This window comes from Saccharomyces eubayanus, chromosome XII, assembly GCF_001298625.1.
Source record: "Saccharomyces eubayanus strain FM1318 chromosome XII, whole genome shotgun sequence".
Classification (NCBI taxonomy): domain Eukaryota; kingdom Fungi; phylum Ascomycota; class Saccharomycetes; order Saccharomycetales; family Saccharomycetaceae; genus Saccharomyces; species Saccharomyces eubayanus.
This window is the reverse complement of record NC_030971.1, coordinates 165555-189260: the sequence shown is the minus strand read 5'-3', so window position 1 is coordinate 189260 and position 23706 is coordinate 165555. Positions and strand designations below refer to the sequence as shown.

The 23706-nt window shown below is 39.9% G+C and overlaps 17 protein-coding genes and 1 non-coding gene across 18 annotated transcripts; 10 read left to right on the top strand and 8 right to left on the bottom strand.

The window, feature by feature from the left end:
- Window positions 1-380: 380 nt before the first annotated feature.
- SDO1 (guanine nucleotide exchange factor SDO1) lies at window positions 381-1133 on the top strand (the record flags this gene model as incomplete). The annotated part of the gene is made up of 1 exon (XM_018366615.1): window positions 381-1133. One exon carries the CDS (start codon window positions 381-383, stop codon window positions 1131-1133), a length of 753 nt encoding a protein of 250 aa, XP_018220454.1.
- An 11-nt stretch (window positions 1134-1144) lies between these two features.
- Window positions 1145-1687, bottom strand: IRC25 (Irc25p; the record flags this gene model as incomplete). Its single annotated transcript, XM_018366614.1, has 1 exon — window positions 1145-1687. The coding sequence occupies one exon, from the start codon at window positions 1685-1687 to the stop codon at window positions 1145-1147; it is 543 nt and encodes a 180-aa protein (XP_018220453.1).
- A 224-nt stretch (window positions 1688-1911) lies between these two features.
- YEH2 (sterol esterase) lies at window positions 1912-3528 on the top strand (the record flags this gene model as incomplete). Its single annotated transcript, XM_018366613.1, has 1 exon — window positions 1912-3528. The coding sequence occupies one exon, from the start codon at window positions 1912-1914 to the stop codon at window positions 3526-3528; it is 1617 nt and encodes a 538-aa protein (XP_018220452.1).
- A 315-nt stretch (window positions 3529-3843) lies between these two features.
- On the bottom strand, window positions 3844-5001 carry PSR2 (putative phosphatase; the record flags this gene model as incomplete). Its single annotated transcript, XM_018366612.1, has 1 exon — window positions 3844-5001. The coding sequence occupies one exon, from the start codon at window positions 4999-5001 to the stop codon at window positions 3844-3846; it is 1158 nt and encodes a 385-aa protein (XP_018220451.1).
- A 659-nt stretch (window positions 5002-5660) lies between these two features.
- POM34 (Pom34p) lies at window positions 5661-6566 on the top strand (the record flags this gene model as incomplete). Its single annotated transcript, XM_018366611.1, has 1 exon — window positions 5661-6566. One exon carries the CDS (start codon window positions 5661-5663, stop codon window positions 6564-6566), a length of 906 nt encoding a protein of 301 aa, XP_018220450.1.
- A 66-nt stretch (window positions 6567-6632) lies between these two features.
- On the bottom strand, window positions 6633-7646 carry MEU1 (S-methyl-5-thioadenosine phosphorylase; the record flags this gene model as incomplete). The annotated part of the gene is made up of 1 exon (XM_018366610.1): window positions 6633-7646. One exon carries the CDS (start codon window positions 7644-7646, stop codon window positions 6633-6635), a length of 1014 nt encoding a protein of 337 aa, XP_018220449.1.
- Window positions 7647-7847: 201 nt separating this feature from the next.
- On the top strand, window positions 7848-8462 carry PML1 (Pml1p; the record flags this gene model as incomplete). The annotated part of the gene is made up of 1 exon (XM_018366609.1): window positions 7848-8462. The coding sequence occupies one exon, from the start codon at window positions 7848-7850 to the stop codon at window positions 8460-8462; it is 615 nt and encodes a 204-aa protein (XP_018220448.1).
- A 53-nt stretch (window positions 8463-8515) lies between these two features.
- BRE2 (Bre2p) lies at window positions 8516-10006 on the bottom strand (the record flags this gene model as incomplete). Its single annotated transcript, XM_018366608.1, has 1 exon — window positions 8516-10006. One exon carries the CDS (start codon window positions 10004-10006, stop codon window positions 8516-8518), a length of 1491 nt encoding a protein of 496 aa, XP_018220447.1.
- A 238-nt stretch (window positions 10007-10244) lies between these two features.
- PPR1 (Ppr1p) lies at window positions 10245-12959 on the top strand (the record flags this gene model as incomplete). The annotated part of the gene is made up of 1 exon (XM_018366607.1): window positions 10245-12959. One exon carries the CDS (start codon window positions 10245-10247, stop codon window positions 12957-12959), a length of 2715 nt encoding a protein of 904 aa, XP_018220446.1.
- Window positions 12960-13433: 474 nt separating this feature from the next.
- GAT3 (Gat3p) lies at window positions 13434-13856 on the bottom strand (the record flags this gene model as incomplete). Its single annotated transcript, XM_018366606.1, has 1 exon — window positions 13434-13856. The coding sequence occupies one exon, from the start codon at window positions 13854-13856 to the stop codon at window positions 13434-13436; it is 423 nt and encodes a 140-aa protein (XP_018220445.1).
- Window positions 13857-14865: 1009 nt separating this feature from the next.
- DI49_3540 (uncharacterized protein) lies at window positions 14866-15165 on the top strand (the record flags this gene model as incomplete). The annotated part of the gene is made up of 1 exon (XM_018366605.1): window positions 14866-15165. One exon carries the CDS (start codon window positions 14866-14868, stop codon window positions 15163-15165), a length of 300 nt encoding a protein of 99 aa, XP_018220444.1.
- Window positions 15166-15445: 280 nt separating this feature from the next.
- LOT6 (flavin-dependent quinone reductase) lies at window positions 15446-16024 on the bottom strand (the record flags this gene model as incomplete). The annotated part of the gene is made up of 1 exon (XM_018366604.1): window positions 15446-16024. The coding sequence occupies one exon, from the start codon at window positions 16022-16024 to the stop codon at window positions 15446-15448; it is 579 nt and encodes a 192-aa protein (XP_018220443.1).
- A 1183-nt stretch (window positions 16025-17207) lies between these two features.
- Window positions 17208-17289, top strand: DI49_3538. The gene has a single exon. It is a non-coding gene; the product is annotated as a tRNA-Ser (tRNA).
- Window positions 17290-17436: 147 nt separating this feature from the next.
- Window positions 17437-17916, top strand: TEN1 (Ten1p; the record flags this gene model as incomplete). The annotated part of the gene is made up of 1 exon (XM_018366603.1): window positions 17437-17916. The coding sequence occupies one exon, from the start codon at window positions 17437-17439 to the stop codon at window positions 17914-17916; it is 480 nt and encodes a 159-aa protein (XP_018220442.1).
- Window positions 17917-18146: 230 nt separating this feature from the next.
- On the bottom strand, window positions 18147-18746 carry RLP24 (ATPase-activating ribosome biosynthesis protein; the record flags this gene model as incomplete). Its single annotated transcript, XM_018366602.1, has 1 exon — window positions 18147-18746. One exon carries the CDS (start codon window positions 18744-18746, stop codon window positions 18147-18149), a length of 600 nt encoding a protein of 199 aa, XP_018220441.1.
- Window positions 18747-19205: 459 nt separating this feature from the next.
- PAM18 (Pam18p) lies at window positions 19206-19718 on the top strand (the record flags this gene model as incomplete). The annotated part of the gene is made up of 1 exon (XM_018366601.1): window positions 19206-19718. The coding sequence occupies one exon, from the start codon at window positions 19206-19208 to the stop codon at window positions 19716-19718; it is 513 nt and encodes a 170-aa protein (XP_018220440.1).
- A 142-nt stretch (window positions 19719-19860) lies between these two features.
- On the bottom strand, window positions 19861-20871 carry NSE1 (Smc5-Smc6 complex subunit NSE1; the record flags this gene model as incomplete). The annotated part of the gene is made up of 1 exon (XM_018366600.1): window positions 19861-20871. One exon carries the CDS (start codon window positions 20869-20871, stop codon window positions 19861-19863), a length of 1011 nt encoding a protein of 336 aa, XP_018220439.1.
- Window positions 20872-21354: 483 nt separating this feature from the next.
- On the top strand, window positions 21355-23436 carry SSK1 (mitogen-activated protein kinase kinase kinase SSK1; the record flags this gene model as incomplete). Its single annotated transcript, XM_018366599.1, has 1 exon — window positions 21355-23436. One exon carries the CDS (start codon window positions 21355-21357, stop codon window positions 23434-23436), a length of 2082 nt encoding a protein of 693 aa, XP_018220438.1.
- Window positions 23437-23706: the final 270 nt, after the last annotated feature.

The following is a 23706-nucleotide window of genomic DNA, read 5'->3' as shown; positions in this document are numbered from 1 at the left end:
TATCGTTGATTGATGTTATTCTTGGTTGTTTCTTCATGAGACATTAGATTCCAAGAAATAAAATAAAATAAAAAATAAAAATAAAAATAAAAATAAAGCAAAAAAAAGTATATTTTAGCAGCTTATATCACAAAAGCAAGAAAAGTGTGTATTTTTAGCTCTGTATTTATGTATTGATCATTTTTAACTTATTATGACTTTATGAAAAAAAAAAAAATTTTTTCTATATTATAATTGTATTGTTCTTTTGTGTAGATTATATCATATAATTATGTAAATGAAAAAATTTTCAACCCGAATTTTTAAGTATTTTCAATTAATAGTCAGATTTTTCACGAAATTACCTGAAAAAGACATTAGGAAAGGAGGCAGTACACCCAATGCCTATCAACCAACCATCCGGACAGATCAAATTAACTAATGTTTCATTAGTGAAATTGAAAAAAGCCCGTAAGAGATTCGAAGTTGCATGCTACCAAAATAAAGTCCAAGACTATCGTAAAGGAATTGAGAAAGATCTAGATGAAGTGCTTCAAATACACCAAGTTTTTATGAACGTTTCCAAGGGTTTGGTTGCCAACAAGGAAGACCTACAAAAATGTTTTGGGACTACGAACGTTGATGATGTTATCAAAGAAATTATGCATAAGGGAGAGATTCAACTATCAGAGAAGGAAAGACAATTAATGCTCAATAAAGTGAACAATGAGTTGCTAACAATAATCAGTGCCAAATGTATTAATCCTTTATCAAAGAAGAGATATCCGCCCACAATGATTCATAAAGCCTTACAAGAACTGAAATTCAGCCCTGTAATCAACAAGCCTGCCAAATTGCAAGCTTTAGAAGCTATTAAATTATTAGTCTCTAAACAGATAATCCCGATCGTAAGAGCCAAGATGAAGGTCAAAGTGGCCATAGGCGAGCCGTCGAAGCAACCTGAACTTATCCAGAAAATCAATAAATTGATTACTACATCACCACAAGAGCCAACAGATCCGGAATCGAATCCATGGACGTGTATAGGTCTTATTGATCCTGTCAATTATAGAGACTTAATGACCCTGTGTGATAAAAAGGGAGCTGTACAAGTCTTGGATATGGCAGTCATAGATAATACAACGCATAACTAATCTAAATATAATCATTTTACATACATGTCTTTGATACACTTTAATAAAAACACTAATTTGCCAAAATCGTTATCGTCATCATTCTGTCCTTTTGCAGCCCTCCACATCTTACTGCTCATAGATATCAACAGGTTGAATTCCATGTTGCCTTGAACCATTGCGCCGTTCACTTCTGGTATCACAACCCTCCTGTATAATTCAGCGATTTGTATGCATACCACAGGTACTTTTGGGTCGCTGCTATCTCCCAATTTGGTAACTACCTGGTAATCAGATAAATGATCTCTTACAAATTCATCTTGCTCATCGTCATAATTGTCGCCAGTGTTTCCTAAGCTTCCTGCTAATGGCACTGGATCAATATCAAGAAGCGGGTTTAGCCCTTTTAAGGACACCTCATAAGTGGAATCCATTTCTCCATTTAATCGAACTTGTAATAGGATTGTATTGTTAAAGTGAGTAGCTTGCAAATATAATTCATTGCCGTCGGGTGATGCACTTGAAAGAATATTGGTTTCTTTCGGTATGCTGGTTTTAAATTCGTATGATGTCATGCTCGCTGTCGTACTTCGTGGGAAAATTACCCATTTTTTGCCATTGTAAAGATTTGGCCATTGGTATTATTATGATATTCTAATAATTCGCGCAATAATTTTTCACTTTTTTCAAAACAATAATACGTAAATCTGTCTAACCAAAAAAAAACACATATTGAGTTAATATCGTTTCAAAACACCTTACATCTTTGAAATCCGAATAGCATCTGAACTGTAAACGAATGAAGAACAAGGTGCTTGATGAGGTCCAGCGGTTGTCAAGCGGAATAATCCTTTTTTCGTTTATGACGGGGTTATTTATGTTGTCATTGTGGCATAATTATGTGACTGTTCATTTCCAACACAAGCATGACCCAAGAGATACCAGAAGTTCGAGGACGAACATTGAATCAAGCGATAAGAAGAAGACACGTCCAGCTCGTCACTCTCGACCCCTCTCGATATCATCTGCTACCCCCATAGATTTAGAACGGGATCAAGAAAATAACATTGAATATGACCGTACCGTAACCAGCAAGCTCTCCATGGACAGCGATGCCTGTGTGTCAGGAGAAGGCAACGGGGATGATAACATCAAGATGGAAACTAATGTGAGTCAAGCCCCATATGCTGCAGAGAATCCATTTCAAAATATTGCGCTTGCCGAGGATACTAGGCTGGTAGCTGACCTGAAGTACTACTACAAGCAATACGGTATTGATATTGAAGAATTTGAAGTTGAGACAGACGACGGATTTATTATTGATTTGTGGCATTTCAAGCCCAAATTAGGGGATGTTGTAGATGAGGCGAAACGTGAACCTATTTTGTTATTGCATGGACTTTTACAAAGTTGTGGGGCTTTTGCCTCTTCAGGGAGAAAATCCTTAGCATATTTTCTTTATGAATCGGGATTTGACATTTGGTTAGGCAATAATAGATGTGGCTTACATGCTAAGTGGAACATGAAAAAATTAGGCAATGATCATTCAAAAAAATGGGATTGGGATATGGACGAGATGGTCCAGTACGATTTAAAGGCACTTGTATGCCACGTGCTGGATAGTACAGGATTTGCTAAACTATCGCTTGTGGCGCATTCACAAGGTACCACACAAGGATTTATGGGACTTGTTAATGGTGAGAAACTGTACGCAAGTGATTTTAAATTAGTGGATAAATTAGAAAATTTTGTTGCTTTGGCTCCTGCAGTTTATCCTGGACCTTTACTGGACGAAAAATCCTTTGTACGACTAATGGCAAATGGTATTGATTCCCCATGGTTCTTTGGTAGAAGATCATTTGTACCTTTGATGATGGCAATGAGAGATTTGATGGTTGGCACCAAGATTTTTTCGTTTCTTTCATATGTCATGTTTAATTATTTATTTGATTGGAATGATGCATTGTGGGACAGAGTCTTAAGAGATCGGAATTTTTTATTCTCGCCAGTTCATATTTCAGTCAAATTGATGCAATGGTGGCTGTCGCCTGACCAAAACAAACTAAGTTTTAAAAAGGGTTCAGAGAAAATTTTTCCTGACAAGAAAACATGGTTCCCCGTTGCCAAGAATGATGACGATAGTGGTAATAGTTTAAGTAGCGACAACCTACATCTAAATCCGAAAAGACAAAATAGTGATGATTTCCCACATATTATAATGTTCATTCCAAAGCAAGATCGACTAGTGGACGGTGAACGATTAATTAACCATTTTATCAATCATGAAGCTAATTCGGTGTACAAAATCTGGTATATTGATGAGTATTCTCATCTGGACGTTTTATGGGCGCATGATGTTATTGACAGGATTGGTAAGCCAATGATAGAAAATATGAGATTCCGCAATGCAGAGTAGTTGTAATTTACAAAGTTATATTTTTTTTTTAAAAAATTTCTGTATAGAAGATAATACGGCACATAGACAATACGGGCAAAAGAACATAGTGTAGATATATATGTATGCTAATTTGATAGTGTATACGTATATATGTATCTATAGATGTTACACGTAAAGTACAATCGATACATGTAATAATAACCAATATTAGTTCGTTAGTTTATAAATATCCGGTGAGATTTCTGTATAAAAATGAAAATCGTGGGTTCGATCAAACACATAATGGGGAGAAAAAAAAATAAAAAGAGCCTGCTTTTTATGTTGCTGCACATCTTATATCGTTACATCTAACACACTGCCCACGTCCAACACATTTTCTGCTGAAAGGTCTTCTAAAAGGGGGATGATGTCCAGCAACTCGTTATCGTGAGTGTCTGAAAACCAAGAAGAGATTGGAACAGCATGTTGTGGGTGGAAGATATAGGAAGCCGGTGAGTTGTCTAGGATAATTGTTTCCGACAACGGTCTGCCGATCTGTGATAGGTTCTTGATGTAGTTACCTTCGTAGTTGTAGCATGCCTCTCTAAAAAGCCGGTGGTGGATGGTTCTGTTGGGATCCAGTGTATCTAAAAGGGGATTTGCGTACCTCGAGACACTGGCAGTGAAGACGACAACCTCGTAAAGTTGACTCACTCTGTGCAAGAACTCGTCCACGCCCGGTCTCTTGATAACATAGACGTTATGGACCTGGTCATCGATCTCCACGGGCAAAACGAAATCGGCGGTGTGCAGATATTTGAAGGAAGAGTGTACCAAAGTTTCGTCAAGGTCCAAGATCAGGCACTTCTTCTGTTGAAATGGCTGCAGCTTGGGTGGCAATAGAGTGTCGTAGCCAGGGGCATGGTACTGCTCTGGTTGCAATTGCATCAAATCTGGAAAGTCCTCCTCTAGGGTTGGCGTCAAGTTCAAATTGATATCGGTGCTGCTGGCCAGATACTGCGGGTCTATAGTTTCTTGGTCAACCTGATACTGGTTCTGTTGTGGAGCTTCGTCGACAAGGCTCGAGTTTCTGTCCGCGTCGACGTTATATTCGTGAACAACATGATCTTCCTTCTCTTTTGCCTCGTCTTGACCGGCATTGTTGACATCGGTCATCTCCACGTCTCCCTCGTTACAATCTTCGTATTCTTTTTCCTCGTCGTACGAGTCATGGGTCTCGTGGGTCTCGTTTCTCGATAAGAGCCCCAGTCTTCTGGTTCCGTTATCGTGGTTAGTCTTGGCATCTACGTTACTTCCTGAATCGGAACTGGGTATCAGGATCTCCGGTGTGGAATATTGCATCTTATCAACGTCTGGAGTAACTTTTTGCTTTCGGCTTTGTTTCTGGCGGTGAGTGTGGCTGTGATTAAGGCGGGTTTCTGGTTGTTGGTGTTGACGGCGAATCCTGGAGGTTTCTGAAGAGCAGCACAGTATATTTGCTATAAATCCCATCTGATGATTATCCGGAAAACGGTCCCTAAACTCTCAGATAGAGGGGGAAAGCAGCGGTTCACTTAGTTCTTGTTGTCTCACGCTGGAGAATCAAACGGCAGAACTGAAAAAGGCGACACTTCACTCGAAGACAAATCTATTCTAGTCGAAGTTCTCTTTAAAGGGGAGAACAGAAAAAAAGATACAATTTAAGCGATACTTCGTGGGTCTGCTTAGGCACTTCAAAAAAAGAAGATGTTGAACCTTTGAAAACAAAAAAACGAAGCTAGGTCAATAACCCCCACAATTAAAGAGTCTATTTGAACGAAGTGCCACTGTCCACTCCTTCCAAAGGCCTACTTCTATCAGTTCCTTAACCTTGAATGCTAAAGTTGTCTTAAAAAAAATCCAAAAAAAGAAAAGAGGGTTGGACCCTCTTTTTTGTGAGGGTTTATTGTAGTTTCAGTTAGGTTTGGTGTTCAGAAATTTTTCATAAATTATAGGGTTTTTTGGTTTTCTTAGGGCAAATGAGGGCAAGAAAAGAAAAGGAAGAAGGAAAAAAAAGAAATTATATTCAATAGGTAATAATAGTAATGAAAAAGGTTATAGTGGATAAAAGGGCTTTCGTGGTACTATAGGCTTGGTATTACATAGTAGAATTACAGTAGAAGCAAAGAGTTATGAGAAGACAAGCGGGCCAATTGGCCCTGGACAACAACGGTGTGTCGGAGTTGCTACAAGGCACAGACCGCACGAAACCCTCATCGCAAACGCAAAGTACCACACCAGTGTTCAAGTTGGGCAACTTCGAAAGTCCTGTGCTCAAAGAGCTGTCCCGGCGAACGGTCAATAAGGAGCTGGAGACGCAGAGGATCATTGCAAACGCGATTGCATTTGCGCTTTGGAACCTGCTGGTGAAGTTCATCAGATTCTTCCGAGACAACACTCATGTTGGTGCGCAATTTTGCAACAGGTTGTCCCGGCTCCATCTATACCTGCTCACGTTCCATGCGGTGAAGCAGGCCAACACCGTGTACTACTCGACGTTCAGTTGGTTGACGGCGGAACTTGTCGACTACGTGTGCCAGCTAGTGATCTCGCTGAACATTCTATTCTCCTTGTGGAAGCTTTTGTCCACCGTCAAAATCGCCGATTTGAGCCTGACCAAAAGGCAAAGAAAGCTCCTGGGTGTGGATACGCCGTCCTCTGATGACGGCGAGACGCCACAACGAGCACAGCAGCAGCCTCATTACGTGCCCACCGCCAAGGCTCAAAAATTGGCACAAGACAAAACGCATATTCCTCAAACTAGCACTAACCATCCAGCATATCTCTTCAAGGGCCTAGAGACGCCTCTAAAGGCGAGACAAAGGGAAACAGCGGACCAGGCAAAACTGCAACCCCACTCCTTACTAACAAGCAACGTTTTTGGCAGTCTACAAAGAGGCCAAGCTACCAGCGGCACTCTATTGAGAACGGTTAACAACAGTGACTCGCCGCACACCCCTGTAATAAGAAAGGGCTACATTCCAAGTAGTAAATACGCATACATGATGAATTCACAAACTCCAAGAAAAAAAATATAAAAAAATAAAACTTCTATAGCTATATATTTGTTTCCCTTTTTGTATTCTACATAGGTTTGGTGTTATCTACCAATAATCAGGAAATAAGTATCTCAATTTCTCTAGCGTGTCCTTGGACATGGCTTCCGGTTTGGTGGAGATAGATTTCTTGATGGAACCGCGTAGCCCATCGCCGCTGTGCATGAACTCTGGTATTTCCTTGGCCATGGACACAATGATCTTGGAGGCCAAGAGGTTCGCATTACGCCCGTTGTTAGTCAAGTTACCAATAACGGTTTCCACGGTGACAGGCTCTGCCTCATCTCTCCATGCGTCATAATCGGTAGACATGCAAACCATCTGGTAAGGCAGTTCACACTCACGGGCTAGTTTTGCTTCAGGGATAACACTCATGTTAATAACATGACCACCAAACATCCTGTACATCTTGGACTCAGCACGCGTGGAAAATTGTGGGCCTTCCATGCAGACTACGGTCATGTCTTTGTCGTAGTGCAAGTGGCATGGCTCCTCGGATTCGGGGTTTGTTATCGCATCCTTGAACTGGTAGATGTACTCTGCAAATTTCTCAGAAAATGGTTGTCCGAATCCAACATGGCCCACCAAGCCTTCGTCGTTGAGGTACGATGAGTGTCTTATGCCCTTGGTTCTGTCAATTATTTGTTGCGGCAAAACAAAATCCCTGGGCTTGATGTGGGCCTGCAACGACCCCACGGCACTGAATGAAAGCACGGCTTTACAGTTTAGGTTCTTCAACGCAGCCATGTTGGCCCTGAATGGAACTCTAGTGGGTGGATATTCGTGGTTGACACCATGTCTGGCGATAAAGGCAACGTGGAAATGGCTGTTGGTACCAACAAACTGTGAAATCGTGACTGGAGACGATGTAATACCCCAGGGTGTCACCATGGGTGGCAGCAATGCGATGGGCTCTAGACAGTCCAGGTTATATAGACCTGTGCCACCGATAATCCCCAGATCAACGGTGCCATTGAAAATGCTTGGTAATTCTGAGTTGGTCATAATACTGCTTAGTTTCAACCTCTTAGCGACAGCGATTGTGTTCTTAATCCGGTTCATCTCGTCTCATCTCAGCTCGAAATAGTGTTTTTTTTTATTGATACTGATCTTTTTTTCTCTTCTTTTCTTTTTTTGTTTTCTTTTCACATGGCTAGCAATAAGGGCTTGTTACAATCATGCCTACAATGTGATGCATAATGGCCGCTATAAGCTCGATCAATTAGCAGATATCCCGTCTTTAACTCGAACTTGTGCATAGAAATGTTCCACAGACGCAAGAGGCCCTTGGATAGGAGGTACCATGATCAAGATAGCAAAAAATTTAAGCCTAAATACGTTGATATATTGCCTGATTTCAGACCTTCAGGGCTGCTAGAATTGGAGTCGAACAATAAAGAGGGCATAGCCTTAAAGCACGTGGAACCACAGGATGCTATCTCTCCCGATAAATATATGGATAAGCTGGACTTAGATCCGCGAGATAGGACAGTTTACGAACTTTTAGTGTATAGGAAGAATGACAAGGATAAAGCCGTATGGAAAAGATATGAATTGAACGACAGGAGTTGTTTTTTGGTTGGTCGTGAGTTGGGTCGCAGTTTGGATGCAGATTCGGACGATAGAAAGGAGACGGTGGTCGCAGATATAGGTATACCAGAAGAAACATCTTCGAAGCAACATTGCGTTATCCAGTTTAGGAGCGTCCATGATATTTTGAAATGCTATGTCATGGATTTGGACTCCTCCAACGGTACCTGTTTGAACAACGTTGTAGTGCCTAGGGCCAGGTATATAGAATTACGAAGTGGTGATGTCCTGACACTTTCAGAATTTGAAGAAGATACAGACTATGAACTTGTCTTTATGAATGTATAACTATATGTAAAATACGCATTTTCGATACTCCCTTTTTCCCCTGTGCTGGTTTATCAAATTGAAGCAGCCTGCTCTAATTCGTCGATTATGTCCCAAACTATGTCTTCGGCTATTTGTTCTTTGTATAGTGTATCCAATGTGTTAACTTGTAAATTCTTTCCAGCACAATAGTTCGATTGGATTTGACCCAAATACTCTAATTTATCTGCTTCGGTGATTATCCTGGCTGTTCCGCCATTGAAGCAACTGATTGTCGGATAATATCCTAGTTTGTTGTTATGTACGTACTTGTTTCTGAGAATTAAACCTTTCTTCTTTTGCTGTTTTCTTTTCTTTGCGCTGGGTATACCTTTTTCATTGGTGTCTTCATGAGCTTCACCATGTTGCCAGTATCCAAGATAAAATTTTTCATTGTATTGTAGTTCACTGAATGGTGGTAAAAACGGTTTCAGGTTTTCAAATGCCTTGCCGATGTACTTACCGTTTTGAAATATTGCCAAGAAGGACTCCTCCAGCTGGTAGTAGTCCTGTCTTTCTCTTTTATCAGAAGAATAGTATTCCGGTTTCGTAGTTTTTACGTAATCAGTGGCCTCGAAGAATAACTGATTTTTGTACCTGATGGCGATTTGGTCGCGAATAACATCATCATATTTAATGTCTTCTAGTAACGCCCTTTGGAATTCCTTGTTTGTTGTCTCCAGTTTCAATTTTTTCCTCGAAGGCCCGTTTTCAGTATCTTCTTTCCACGGTTCATTCATTGAGTCCATATGTGAATCTAAGGCAAGAATTCTTCTTTTGGTAAATTCTCTAGCTTGTTCAATTTGCGTTTGAATGCTGGGGAGCTTCAATAGAAATCCGATTTTATCACCTTCCTTCAATGGCAACCCGTTTTTCAAAACGCAGTTCAGTTTCCCCTCATGAATGGACTCCAACGAAATATCCCTAACACCATACCCGTACGCATCGAATCCAACGGGAGCCTCTAAACTGGCCTCTCTTCTGCAAACCCCCAATCGTAGATGGGGGGTGTCATTCACTTGCTTGCGTCTCTTTTCATATGAACCATTTTGCACTTCACTTACTGAACCATCATCTCCTGGTGTGGGCTTGTCATTGCCTCCATGAATCACTTCCACTTCCCAATATGTCGTCCCTTCTTTGATACAGACGTCGCTTCTTGCTGAACGCCAGCCGTATTGGTCCTGAACACTAACCAAGTCATTTCTATCTTGAGCTATTGATAACCCTTCTGATCTATCCATCACGCTTATTCCAGAATGGTCAAACGGGTATTCTGTACAACCATAACCTAAAGTGGTGAAATACGGATTTGCAGAACACGGCCTATACACAAAGTGCCTTCGATTCAGTGGGATATCCTCTGTGCGTACAAATTTAATATTTGTTTTTTGGACTGATGATTCGACTTGGTGCGTTACGTCTAACTGTGGTAAATTGGGTCTCTTTTGTTCTTGCTGATCTTGGGAAGCATTTTTGTATACAATATCGGTACTCTCCTGATAGGGAATGATACCTAATTTCATATTTTATCAGTCAATTGTTCCTCTTCTTTCAGTTTGGGCCTCTGTTTTGCTGCGTATCCTTTGTTTTCACATTTCAAAGTTGACATTTACAGTTTTTTTTTTTTTTAGCGCGATGAGCTTGAATATTCACAATAGCCAAAAAGTGAAAAATTTTAGCTATTAAAAAAGGCTAGCTCGTTTGTTAGCATTCTAATGACAGTGTAGAATATATAACACCATATGGGATGAGGATTTAGCCATGAAACAGAAGAAACCTGCCAACAAAAAAAATAGTATAACTCATTTGCCAAAAAAGGGTGATTCTCCTAATATAGGAATTTCCAAATCAAGAACTGCATGTAAACGATGTCGGCAGAAAAAGATCAAGTGTGATCAGGAGTTCCCCAGCTGCAAAAGGTGTGCAAAGCTAAAGGTACCTTGTGTTTCCTTAGACCCGGCCACAGGAAAGGATGTGCCCAGATCTTATGTTTTTTTTCTCGAGGATAGATTGACTGCTATGATGCGTATGTTGAAAGAATGTGGTGTAGATCCTATGCAAGTGCGGAGCAACATCCCTGCAACAAGTGAAGATGAGCCTTGTGACCCAAGAAAATATGATTCAGTCGCATCTTTGGGCCAAGTGGGGTTGCTACCATATGACGGTTTATTAGCAGACTATTTAGTTCAAAAAGGGCATTCAATGAAACCTTCAGCTTCAGATGTCAAAAGTTTAGAAACCCCACCAGACATACATGAAGAGCAAAAGAAGTTTCCAATAAACCCCATCAACGAAGATAACAACGCTTTATTACCAGAAACCGGTAGTCCGATGACTTCCAACGCGAGAGCTGAAGAACTGCACCAATCTAATAAAGAGATCAGCGCATTGGCTGCTATGAAAGAAAGTAGTTTTAACTCTTTTTTGGGAGACTCGTCGGGTATATCATTTGCAAGGTTGGTATTCACAGCCACTAATTTCCGACAAGATTCGGGAGATGACATACTTGATGAAGACATTAAGCAAAGGGAGCAGAAGTATAACGAATACGCGGAGGCGGAAAACAATCCCCAGTTCGATCCATTAGAACTTCCCCCTCGTCATATTGCTGAAAATATGATATCCAGATTTTTTATAGACACTAATTCACAACTGCCTTTGTTACATAGAGAACTGTTTTTGAAAAAGTACTTTGAACCAATTTACGGGCCCTGGAATCCCGATATTACATTGGCTTCTGACAAAACGAATATTAATACAGATTTTGAAATTCCAATCACGAGTACCTTCGCTGCACGTACCGATCCAAAGCTCGAAAACAATGACAACAAAATTGAAATATATTCTTCTAAGGATGTCCCGTGGTATGAAACCTGGAAGTTTTTACAAAAAGATAACATGAGTTCAGTTATTGAACTGCCAACAAAACTCCATATACCTTATTTTTTTTTAAACATCATTTTTGCTATTGGTCACGCTACGCAAGTACTTAAGTCAGATATCACTATTGTGGCTACATATAAAAGGCGTGCTACCAAATATACCACATCTTTATTCTCATCTTCAGACAGACTGGAAGCATTGGCAGGCACTATGTTGATGGTAATTTACTCGATAATGAGACCAAATATTCCAGGTGTTTGGTATACTATGGGTTCTGTACTGAGATTGACTGTTGATTTAGGATTACACTCAGAAAAAATCAACAAAAACTATGATGCATTTACGAGAGAGATTCGCAGGCGACTTTTTTGGTGTGTTTATTCCTTGGATCGACAAATTTGTTCTTACTTCGGTAGACCCTTTGGTATTCCTGAAGAAAGCATTACTACTAGATACCCTAGCCTTCTGGATGATTCGTTTATCACGCTAACGAATTTAGACGTTGATGATTATTCAGATTTGCCTAACCCGAATCCGTCCTCTAAGGTTATTGCCTTGGCCATGTATAAAATCAGAAGGATTCAAGCCAATATCGTGAGGATACTTTACGCACCCGGTGCAGAATTGCCAAGGAAATTTACCGACCTCGAGAGTTGGCGAATTGAGACCTATAATGAACTGGAACATTGGTTTCAAGTGGACGTTCCTAAAAATTTCGATATAATGAATTGTAAATTCAATAGCATTTGGTTTGATTTGAACTATCATTACTCGAAGAGTATTCTCTACGGGCTTTCTCCGAAGTGTCCTACTTTAAATGAAACGGCCTTCCAAATTGTTCTCAAGAGTACAAAGGGCACAATAGATGTCTTTTACAATCTCTGTGTCAATAAAAAAATTGGTTATACTTGGGTGGCCGTTCATAATATGTTTATGACAGGTATGACTTACCTTTATGTAAACTTCTATTCAAAAAACAGCATAAATGACACCCATGAAAAAGTGGCCGAGTACACTGAGAAAGTGTTGACAGTTTTAAAGAATTTAATAGGTTTCTGCGAATCTGCAAGAAATTGTTATACTAGCTACAAAATTTTATCATCAGTTGTGATGAAGCTAAAATTCATGCAATTTGGTGAAGATAATGCAACCTTCTCGGGCGCAAATACTCTAACTGCTCAAACAAAGGGCACTTTCAATCATAGTCCTTATATAAAAAAAGCGAAAACTCTTGATTTTGATGGCGACACTTTCGATCATAAGGGATTGGAAAAGACTGCTATTGAAGACAGACCGTCATTAGATATACCTTTAGAAGAGTTTTTCACTGAATTAGAAAAGTACAATATTTCTCAAACTGATGCGCCAGATGTAAATGAAAATAATTCAACTATAAATGACGGCGATCCTTTAAATATACCTCCTGCCGTGAATAGCCAAATGAATAGCAATAACCAAGATATTATGGACATCCTTTTCCAGGTCACTTCAGGATCTGTATGGGACGAATTTTTTGTCAAATCCGGTAATGCAAATGAAGACGATTATGATTTTAACAAGGGAAGTAATGCTGGATCCAACGGTTTGATTTGAATAAGAATGTGATGGAATCATAGAGGGGGTAGGTTGTTGGGGAGGGCTATCCCGCTTCGATGTGTACTCTTTATAATAATAGTCCTGCATGATTTTATTTTAATACATGTAAGGAAAGGTATAATGTAAAATTATGTACACATTTCTTTATAATGGATTTTCAAACAAGTATGTGGGGGAACACGCGGTTCACAGCCACGAAAATCACTGAAAATCTGTAGCTACTATTATATATATACTAGTCAATAAGGTAGCATATTAGCGAGATTTGGGGTATGATTCCTTCTTCTGAAAATGAGGAGTAAAAAATCGATTATTAACATGACACTTGATTTACAGGACAGTGACAGTTTTTCTTTGGTTTAGTATTATTCAGTGGTTGATCTTGGCTTATTTTTTCAAAATAAACAAATATATAAGTACATAAACGTAGGGGAATTATATAATAATTGGGGGGAGAATAAATAAATGTTCTCAGTGTGTTCTCATAACTCCATAGAGGCTCCTAGGAACCTTTCGTTTTACGCTGGCACCTTTTATCTCATCGAAGTAGCGCTTTGCTAAACTTTTGCCAAAGACCAAAAATACTTTTCTATAGAAGAGACCGCAGGCATTGCATAACGTGACCTCTCCATTGGGACCTTCTCTCCATTGCGGGGAAGTTTTTACTATATCGCACTGGGGACATTTTCTGGTGATCCCTCTTCTCTTTTGTACATCCTGTTGAGCTGCAGGCCCATTTTTTGTATGTGTATGTGAGGACCCAGGAGTGGCTTTATTACCGGATATAACATGAGAGTGGAGACTCTCACCGGTTACTGCCTCCTCAAGCGGGTTTAGCAATGATTGGATCGAAATTCTTTTGTACTCTTGATGGCACAAAGTTTTGATATTCATAGCGATTTCTTGGCTTTTTATTGCTCTATCTTTCTTTCAACAAACAAACTGTACTACTGTTACAAAAAAGGATTGGATCCAAGCAAAGTGTAACCTATTTAGTCCTTTAATTCTTTCAGTCTTATAACTCCTTTTAGAATGGCAATGCACAATGACCAGGGCCCGGATGCTCGATCATGCATTCTCGTCCAAATTTTGGACCCTATACCCTTAAAATGTAAGTATGACTGGTGACAAAAGGTCTCGAAGCTCACTTTTTTCAGCCATGAATAATAACTCTATGGCAGAGGCGGCTAAACCGGCCATCGCGTACTGTTGTCCGCGTTTTCTGTGGGAAATTTGCCAAGAAAAAAGGGTCTTTAACACAAAGGGTGTGTTGAGGCAGCGTTACCTTTTGTGCATTTGGGCAAGAAAGAGAGCGGGTTTGTACGTATTGTTTCGGTAATAACATGGGAAAAGAGGGTTAACCCCGTAAGGTTTTCTGGGCGTTGCAGTCATTGCGAAAGTTGGTCAACACCGGCACTGCGTAAACTGTATGTTTGTCCTTTAAGAGAAAGGATTTCTGCTATTTTGCTAGCACCTCGATGTGCTTTGACGTGCCGAAATCACTTTAAGTTATCCTCGACTACCTAAGTAGAACGGGAATAGAGTTGGTAAATCCTTGTGCTAAACTGCTTCGAGTAACGTGTTGGGTATGTTGAAAAGAGGCTAAAGTGTTAACTGTGTATATCGAATAAAATGACCTTCCCCTAATTCCATTGTGTGGCGCTATTCATTTACTGGGACCCTTTTTTCCTACGTACTAATTGGCAAAATATGCCTGAGAGGAATGAAAAAAGGGCAGGTTAGTAAAGTCGTTGATGTCAGCTCGAGGCGGGATAAAGGTTATGCTTTGAAGTAAAGCTATAAAAATGAGCTTTTAGAAAATTGGTCAAAGGAATTTTCCTGTTGAAGCAGTGACTCTTAGAGCAGACAGGAAAAAAAGCGTTAAGCCCCAAGGCATATTTAAATGAAGACGGTTCATTACAAAGAGATCACCTACCAACAATACCTCCAATTGCAACCTGATCAACAGGAAAAATACCTGGCACTCTGTCAAAGAGACTTCGAACGAGAGACTGAAAGGATCGCATTTGAACGTCAAGGAGGTGTGCCTGGTATTGCAAGGAAAGTAGCACAAGAGGAAGTCGCTTGGTTCGATCGTGTCACAACGTGGTCATATATGAATGCATATATTCCAAAATATAGGAGAAAAAGAAACCTTGTCAAAATCAATATGATGAAAATACCCAATGTACAAGAATATTAAAAAACTGCTTTGAACACCGGGCCGGTTTTCAGATCATACTATATCATCTTTTTTATATATAAAACGTACCTTACCATTTAATACATCTATATTTATAAATCTCAAAGAAAAAAAAACCCTCTGAATAACAGTGCGTAATAAACAATCTGCAACAGCAACAGCTATTAGCATTGAGGAAGACTTGGAACTCAATGTTCGTTAAGGAGTAACCTCTACATCACACAAACAGATGAAATGGCACAATCTTCTCTTTTCGGCCTGAAAATATCAACATCAAACTCTACTGTCTACTATTTGTATTCTTAATGCAAGAAGCCACTAACTGCAAAATCTCTTCATTGTATACACTAAACCCGGGGACCGTCCCCTCTGGCAACGGTATAACACCTACTGGGATACTCATAGAGACTCCACCTACGACGTTCATTTTCAATCCCTGTAGTACCTCTTGTAATTGACGGTTGCACTTATCACCACCATGGCCGCCGTAGCTTACCACTATGGCGCTTTTGCCACGCCACTCATGGTAAACACGGTCTATGGCATTTTTTAAAGCGGCTGGATAACCCCAGTTGTACTGGGGTGTAACGAAGATAAAGACGTCCAATGAGCTAACTGTGCGGCTCCACAAGCGGGTCCTGCTGTCCACGTACCCATCCACGTCTTTTACTTGAGCCGGAATCAAGTCGTCATCGTCTTCATATAAAGGTAGCGCAACCTGGTTCAAATCTATTATTTGTAATTCTATATTTTGATTGCATAAGCTTTGATCGTTTTCAATTGTACGTTTCACGTAGGCTGCGATTTCGGGGCACACCCTCTTAGTCCTGACGGACCCCATTATAATCCCGACTTTCATTTCCGATGCAGTCGTGCTTAAGTAGTCAGCTACTTTTTCTTGCTACCCCCTTTACACAGGGTTGATAGGTTTGTAAACTCGTTGATTTCCTCATGCCCTTTTATAGGTTTTTTTAAGCATGTGCAAGGCGTGTTCCTACAAAATGTACGAGTAGATAGTAGTAGGATAAGCATGCATCCAAAGAAAAACCGGTCCTATGGACAGAAGGAGATGTATAAGCGAGCAGAATGTGTTAGAGTATACTATGTATCCATTACTTTATATATGTAAATCGGTTTTGATTGCAAGCCGAGGGCTACTTTCTATCGAACAAACTGCTGAAGATACAAACAGTAACGCCAAGTGGTATTTGTCATGGGCACAAGTCAATAACAAAACGGATAGCTTGCAGACTGCCTTGAAATGGGGAAACTATATTATCATCAACTTCCGTCTTTAAAAACAAGTATATATACAGTTCGTACAAACTCTCTCAGACATTGCTGAGTTGAACGAAAACCTTAACGTTTCCAACAGTAAATCTCACATCTACAAGGTACCTTTGTCGCCAAGGATTGTTCGTCCTGGGCGGCTAATTACAATTATCGCTGTATACAACGAGCATTTCTGATCCTCGTACAAGATACCCTACAATACCGTGCGAAGTGGGAAGTGAAGCTTAGTAAAGTGACAGCAGTATTGCTCGAAACTTTACTGTGGCTATTAACTGTGTAGAATTGCGACCACCCCTAACTGTATATGTACCGCTTACCGACGGCCACTAGACTCTTTCGATAGACTGCAAGGAGAAAAAACGGTCTGCCGCAACAGACGGGAAACAAATGGGAATCACCATAATAACGATGGATGCGCGTAGCAATAGTCGCAAAGGTCATAATTGATGCGCCGTGCAGTAGCATGTTGCACGTGGGCCTGTTGCGCAGGGCAGAATAAGAAGCAGGGCTACAGAAAGCAGCTTGTAGTGAGCCCGGATGGAAATATTTGCCAGTAACACTCCAACTTCAGAACGCTACAAAAGGAAGTGGGAAGGAACTCTTAATACAGCAAACTTATTTCAGACTTGGCGTATCTTAAGCAGTTTCAGTAGTGTGGCTTATAGGATTGTAGTTTTGAGAGCGCGTCTCGTGCTCAGTTACCGTTTGTGTCCGTATCTGTTTCAAGGTTAACTTTTTTATAGTAACAAGGCAACTTGGCCGAGTGGTTAAGGCGAAAGATTAGAAATCTTTTGGGCTCTGCCCGCGCAGGTTCAAATCCTGCAGTTGTCGTTATTTTTTCCCGTTTACTTTTAACGTCTCTTTTTTTTCTTTGGCCCTAAATGAAGTACTACTCTTATTGGGAGAGCTGCAATTACATGCACTGGCCTTCTTTAGGGCCGTTCACTTTACACAAAAGATTATGGACGAAGTTGTTATATGAGTCAGCTAGTGGTAGATTTGAAACACCTGAAAACATTAGCAAAGAGGTACGAAATCACTGATGGTATTGATGATGGAGACGAGAAGAAGCACAACCGTATTCAATCATCTAAAAGATTTAGAATGGTCGTTCAGTTAGTAGACTTCTTGTTCTGTGAGCGTAATAAAGAACGCACTGACGGCCTTTTCTGTAAGATGGTGGTAAGGAACCTTTGCTGTTCTGGTGTAATAAATGGTGGAGAAGAGATGAGTCTATATATGAGCGAGCGATTGTTTTCGGCTCATAAAGACGATCCCATGTTAATAAATGGACAGATCCTTGACATTCGAATTGGATTATGGTACGGAACGTACCAAAGCCCGCCAATCTTTGAAACTATCGACTTCAAGATTTTATCTCAGAGTGATGTTTGCGAGTTTTGTGAATTTATCAGATCACCAATCGGTGAAACTTTTCTAAACATTTCTAATTCGTAGAGTTCGACTAAACGTTTACTAGGCTTTATATATTACGATATGGGAGATTTTTAAACTATATAAGAATGTGAGAGGACCCTTGGCAATATTTATTGTGTAATGTGATGTAATGTAATAATAATAATATACAGATGATTCTTATTTATCCCATTAAATAAGCATAAGAAAGAAAGTAAAGAGAGAATTTTGTTTGTTTATTGGTTTTTTACAGGCTTTAGTCCATGTTTTACCTAAAAAGCAATTTTCTTTGAATTTCTTCTTTTGTTCTTTAGCAAGATCTTTTGCTTTTCTAATTGTTCTTCTTCTTCTTCATCACTGTCAATTTCCATGTCTTCTTCTTCTTCTTCAGATTCTTCTTGTTGGTTTTCTAATTCGGCTCTTTCTTGTTCCTTGGCCAAATTCTTGGCGATTTGGACTTCTCTGATTCTCAATAGTTCAGGGTTAGATTCGACCAATCTCTTATCTCTCAAGAAGTCCTTTTCTCTGTTACCTCTCATTCTATTCTTGTAGAAGGCTCTTTCACGTTTTTGTCTGATTTCTTCGATTCTGGCCATGGCCTTCAAAGTTGTGGCAACTAGTTCTCTGTTGTATCTAACAGGAACATTTCTTCTTTGGGCGAAAGTCAAGGTAGAATCCACAGCCAATTCTTTACCAGCAGCCTTTCTGAAAGCTTTAGTCCATTTTAATTTTCTTGGGTTACGACGTTGCTTGAATGCCTTGTGACATTTCGAACGACAGAATCTGAATTCTTTAGCATCGTTACGTACAAACATGATCCCATGACCTGGATAACATGGAGATGAGCAAAAATGACATTGGTAAATTCTCATTGCTTATTTATAAAGTTTTTTTTTTTTTCTTTTGGTTTCTGAAAATGTGTGAATACGAGTGCAGCAGTAATAATAACAACAACTCACGCTTGAAATGGTAATAACTCTTAAACACAAATAGAGATACTCAACTTCTAGGAACTTGATCAAAGAATAACAACTATTATAAGTGGAGATGGGTTGGGATGAGATGAGATGAGGTTAGAAATACTTTTTTTAAAAAGACAAGAGTGAAAATTTTTCACTGCGCTGAGTTCGAGGCGAGCGGGCAAAAAACCAAAACAGCGAAAATCGGACCAACTGCGAAAGCCATTTGAATCAATCTAGGACTCACTTAACGGTGAGCCCTTGAAGTTGAAGAAGGGCGAACAACAGCAAGGTCTGCACGTTGTCATTGGCACACCTCTATATAACACAAGGACAAACACAAACGTAAAACACGTACACACGTACAACGCTATGAGCTCCCAAGGAAATACCGCTAACTCTATCGAAGCACCACAACTACCTATTCCTGGTCAAGTCAATGGTTCCGCAAATGTCGATCTTGGTGGGTCTGGCTTGAACACCAGCGTCCCTGGTAGCCTTCAAGGCCAGAAAGCTGGCATGGATCTTTATTTTGACCAGGCTATGGACTACATGGGAGAACACCCTGTTTTAACAGGTTTCGGGGCCTTTTTAACCCTATACTTCACAGCCGGTGCATACAAATCGATATCGAAACGGTTAAACGGTGGGAAGTCTGCTACTTCTTTCTTAAAAGGCGGGTTCGATCCAAAAATGAATTCTAAAGAGGCTTTACAGATTCTAAATCTAACAGAAAACACATTGTCTAAGAAAAAATTGAAAGAAGTCCATAGGAAAATCATGTTAGCCAACCATCCAGATAAGGGTGGTTCGCCATTTGTGGCTACCAAGATAAACGAAGCCAAAGATTTTTTAGAGAAAAGGGGTATAAGTAAAGAAAAATGAGTTATTACGATTGCATATATACCTAATACAAGTAGTACAAAGCCTAAAGTTGGGTTCTTAGGTTATTAAAATGATTTAAGTATTTTCAAAACGTTTGTATAAAGAGGTCTTGTAAATAGCACAGAACAACATAATTTTTAGTTTAAAGAACGTATACACCATCTGTGATTAGTAACGAACCACAACGATCACAGTTTTTACTTACATGTGTTATATAATGCTTGAAGCAATCAACGTGCCAAATTTGGGGTAGGCCGTTCTCTCCGTCTTCGTTATTTTCATTTCGGCACGATTCGTGGCCGCATCTAACGCCTTGAAGGACCAATTTATGGCAATTTTGACAAGTGTTTAAATTATAAGTAGATGTCAAGTATTCTTCTAGTTCTGCAATGCAGCGAAGATCAATGCCGAGCTTCCCCTCCCTAGTTCTGTAAAACCATTTCAGTTCACACAATCGGAGCAACAAATCTTCAATCTCCATTGCCGTCAACTCTTGAAACTGTAAGAGATCCGTGGACCCCACAGTGAAAGTACAGGATTTAACCCATTTCGGCAGATTGGAGTTCCCCGTGGCTGCCATGAGAATACAGTTGATCTCCTTCACGACGACTGAGGTCTCCAGTGCCGGACCCTTGATTATAGTCTCCCCATTAACCATGAATTGCTCAATGGCCCACTTAATAAACTCGATCTCATTTTGATTAAACCGAGTGGCTAACTTGGTCTCCTCCGTGGACGCCAAGTTAACATAGACAAAAAATCGGTTACTCTCTGGCAGTACCGTCACTTGCGAATCCGGTGCACTACCACCATGGGCTCGAGCAGCTGCATTATTTTCGAAGAGCCCAAAATTCTTCCTGTTTTTCATAGTCACTGCATTTCTACCAATCCCATGGTTAATTCGAACGATCTTATAGCCCAGAAGGTTTAGTCTTACATTTATGGCATTGATGTGATCATTCAGCTTGTCTATCCACTGCTGGATCGACCATTGCGCGTCAAACGTCGAAGCATCAGTTTCCAGTCTCATTAGGGCTAGGATCAATGAATTTTCATGGCAAATACCTCTTGCTGATAAGATATACTGCAATAAGTACTTCGCCGTAGCATCCCCTTTTGCGGACGTAGATACCCGTTCTTTATATACTTCCATTCCGCCACTTCTAATACTCCTACTTTCCTTGGCACCTAGACCTGAAGTGTATACATATACACCTCTACTATTACTACTATTCCTTTAAAGAACGCGTTTCTTTTTTTTTGGCGTTTTGCCCTAATTAATGCATGATATTCCTGGTTTTTTCCCCTACATTCTTGTATTTACCCTAACTGAAGTTTTTAGCCTTCTCAAGCCCTAATACGCCCCTGGATCGAAATTTTTGACTTTTTTTCTAGTGATTTAATACTGTCTATAGTTATTTATAAATAGGCTTGGTTGTCTTTTTGTCGACGACGATTGCATAGGAACTAGCTGAGGTGGAGTAAGCTGGTTGGTGGCATTGTTTTTATTAGAAAGTAGACATCTAAATTTAATTTTAGACCCAAAAATAGCGTCCGTTTCAAGCCTTTTCTTCGATTTTTTTGTTCAAAGTGTCTAGAACCAAAAAATAAAGCAAGTTTAAGGAGAGAGTAAAGAATGCTCAATTCAGCTTTATTATGGAAGGTTTGGCTACGAATAGATAACTCGACTGACGAAGTAAACCAGCCAATATCTATTCAATTCGATGAAATAGATACTATTGATGATTTAAAGAGTAGGTTTTTCCAGAAACTAAGTTCAACTCGATGGCGAGAAGTCAACGACAACGCTTCCATTGCTATAGGCCTATATACCCCCAAATTTGGCAGTCAAACTGATAAGACAGGTAACGGTGGCCCGGATAATGGTAGTGGCAGCGCTAGTAACCTCAATGCTTCTATTTATAGTAACACTAAAAATTCCATGGTTCCATTAGCAGGAACATCAAGTCTCCCAAGAGACTTCACAAAAGACAAGAACGTACTCCAGCATCCAAAGCCTACTCAGAAGAGAGGTGCATTGTACGATGTCTTTGGCGCTGTGCCAACAGCGCCAATGACCATTAATCCAAATTTTTCCCCCAACGAGGCACCATCACCAAGCCCGCAAAGGCCTTATTCTACCAGTCCGAAACAACTTCCAACAACAGCCAAGAGTCCATTGCTGCGATTTGCCTCTGTTTCACCCTACCCCAAATTTCATCCGGACAATCAAATCATGACGCCAACAAGTCTGACGTACGTCTCACCACACAATAAAAACAAATATGCCAGGCCTTTAGTAAGGAAAGGTTTAAACTACACGACAGAACCTATTGGCGATTCTAGCTATAAAATCATCTTTGAACCTGATGAATTAGCTATTAACGTATACAAGGAATTATTCGGCACCATGGGCTCTCAGTCTGCGTCACAATCTTTGCTGGTGTTTTCAAATGTTAATTTACGCCAGGATATACCCCCTTTAGACATCTTGAACGTGGTAGATTATGTTCMCACAAATGAAGAAATTTCACAGCAAACAATGCAATCTGTTGAAGGCTTTGGCAACCAAATTTTTCCTGGAGAGCAACCCCCCAAATCAGCAGATAATGATGAAACAGATTCAAAAGGTAAAGACAATAGTAGTAATCCTCAGGAATTCAAACTAATAGCTGATGAAGAACAATTAAGAAGGGCCTCACAAGAATTGAAGGATGAGGAAAAGGATACTGAGTCACCTTGGCAAGCTATTTTGCTGTTACCGAAGGGTTACAAGGGAGAGGTGGATTTTCAAAACAAACCAGTGCTATACACGGATTCTGACACCATCCTTCATTCTGAACGTGCAGTTAATACAGAATCTCTTTTACAAGAAAGCGGTCCTCTCGATGAATCCAGCGTAGGTCTTAATCAACCCCTTACAGAATGCCAAAGAAGAAAGGACAACGTTACGCCCACATCACCCTTATTGACGAATAGTCAAACACCACATTACTCAATTTATAATGCTCCCTTCGCAGTTTCATCACCACCAGATCCCTTACCAAATCTCTTCACTACCACAAGCGAAAAGGTTTTCCCAAAAATCAATGTTTTAATTGTTGAAGATAACGTCATAAACCAAGCAATTTTAGGTTCCTTTTTGAGGAAACATAAAATTTCATATAAATTGGCCAAAAATGGCCAAGAAGCTGTTAATATTTGGAAGGAAGGCGGTTTGCATTTAATTTTCATGGATTTACAATTACCTGTCCTATCTGGTATAGAAGCTGCAAAACAGATTAGAGATTTTGAAAAGCAAAATGGCATTGGCATTCAAAAAAGCCTCAATAATTCACATCCAAATCATGAAAAATTGCCTTGCGGCAAGTTTTCTCAGGCTCCAGTGATCATCGTAGCACTGACCGCATCCAATTCCCAAATGGATAAGAGGAAAGCTCTCGTTTCTGGTTGCAACGACTACCTGACGAAACCGGTGAACTTACATTGGCTGAGCAAAAAAATCACGGAATGGGGTTGTATGCAAGCACTGATTGATTTTGATGGCTGGAAACAGGGAGAGAGTAGGATGACAGATAGCGTAGTGGTCAAATCTCCACAGAAACCAACCACACATTCCAATAATGACTCCAATACATTCAAACAAACCACACCTATTACACCTACTAAACATAGTCCGGCAAGAAAAAACTCAAATCTTTCGCCGACTCAGAAATAAACGTGGGTTGAATGCAAAGCGAAGAAACGGTATGATAGACTGTAACGATATTTATCTGAAATTATTATTTATTAATATTATTGTACGATTATTTTATTTTTTTTTATTATTGAAGGAACTAGCAAATTTGAAAAAGGGTAAGAGGTATACTAGAACGCTAATAGGTGAAAATAAACAGCATTTCTTTCCAAAAAACTAAAGAGGGATGAGGGAGATTATTTATAGAAACATGTAGATCTTACTTAACTATAGTTTTGGGTCCTTTACCAT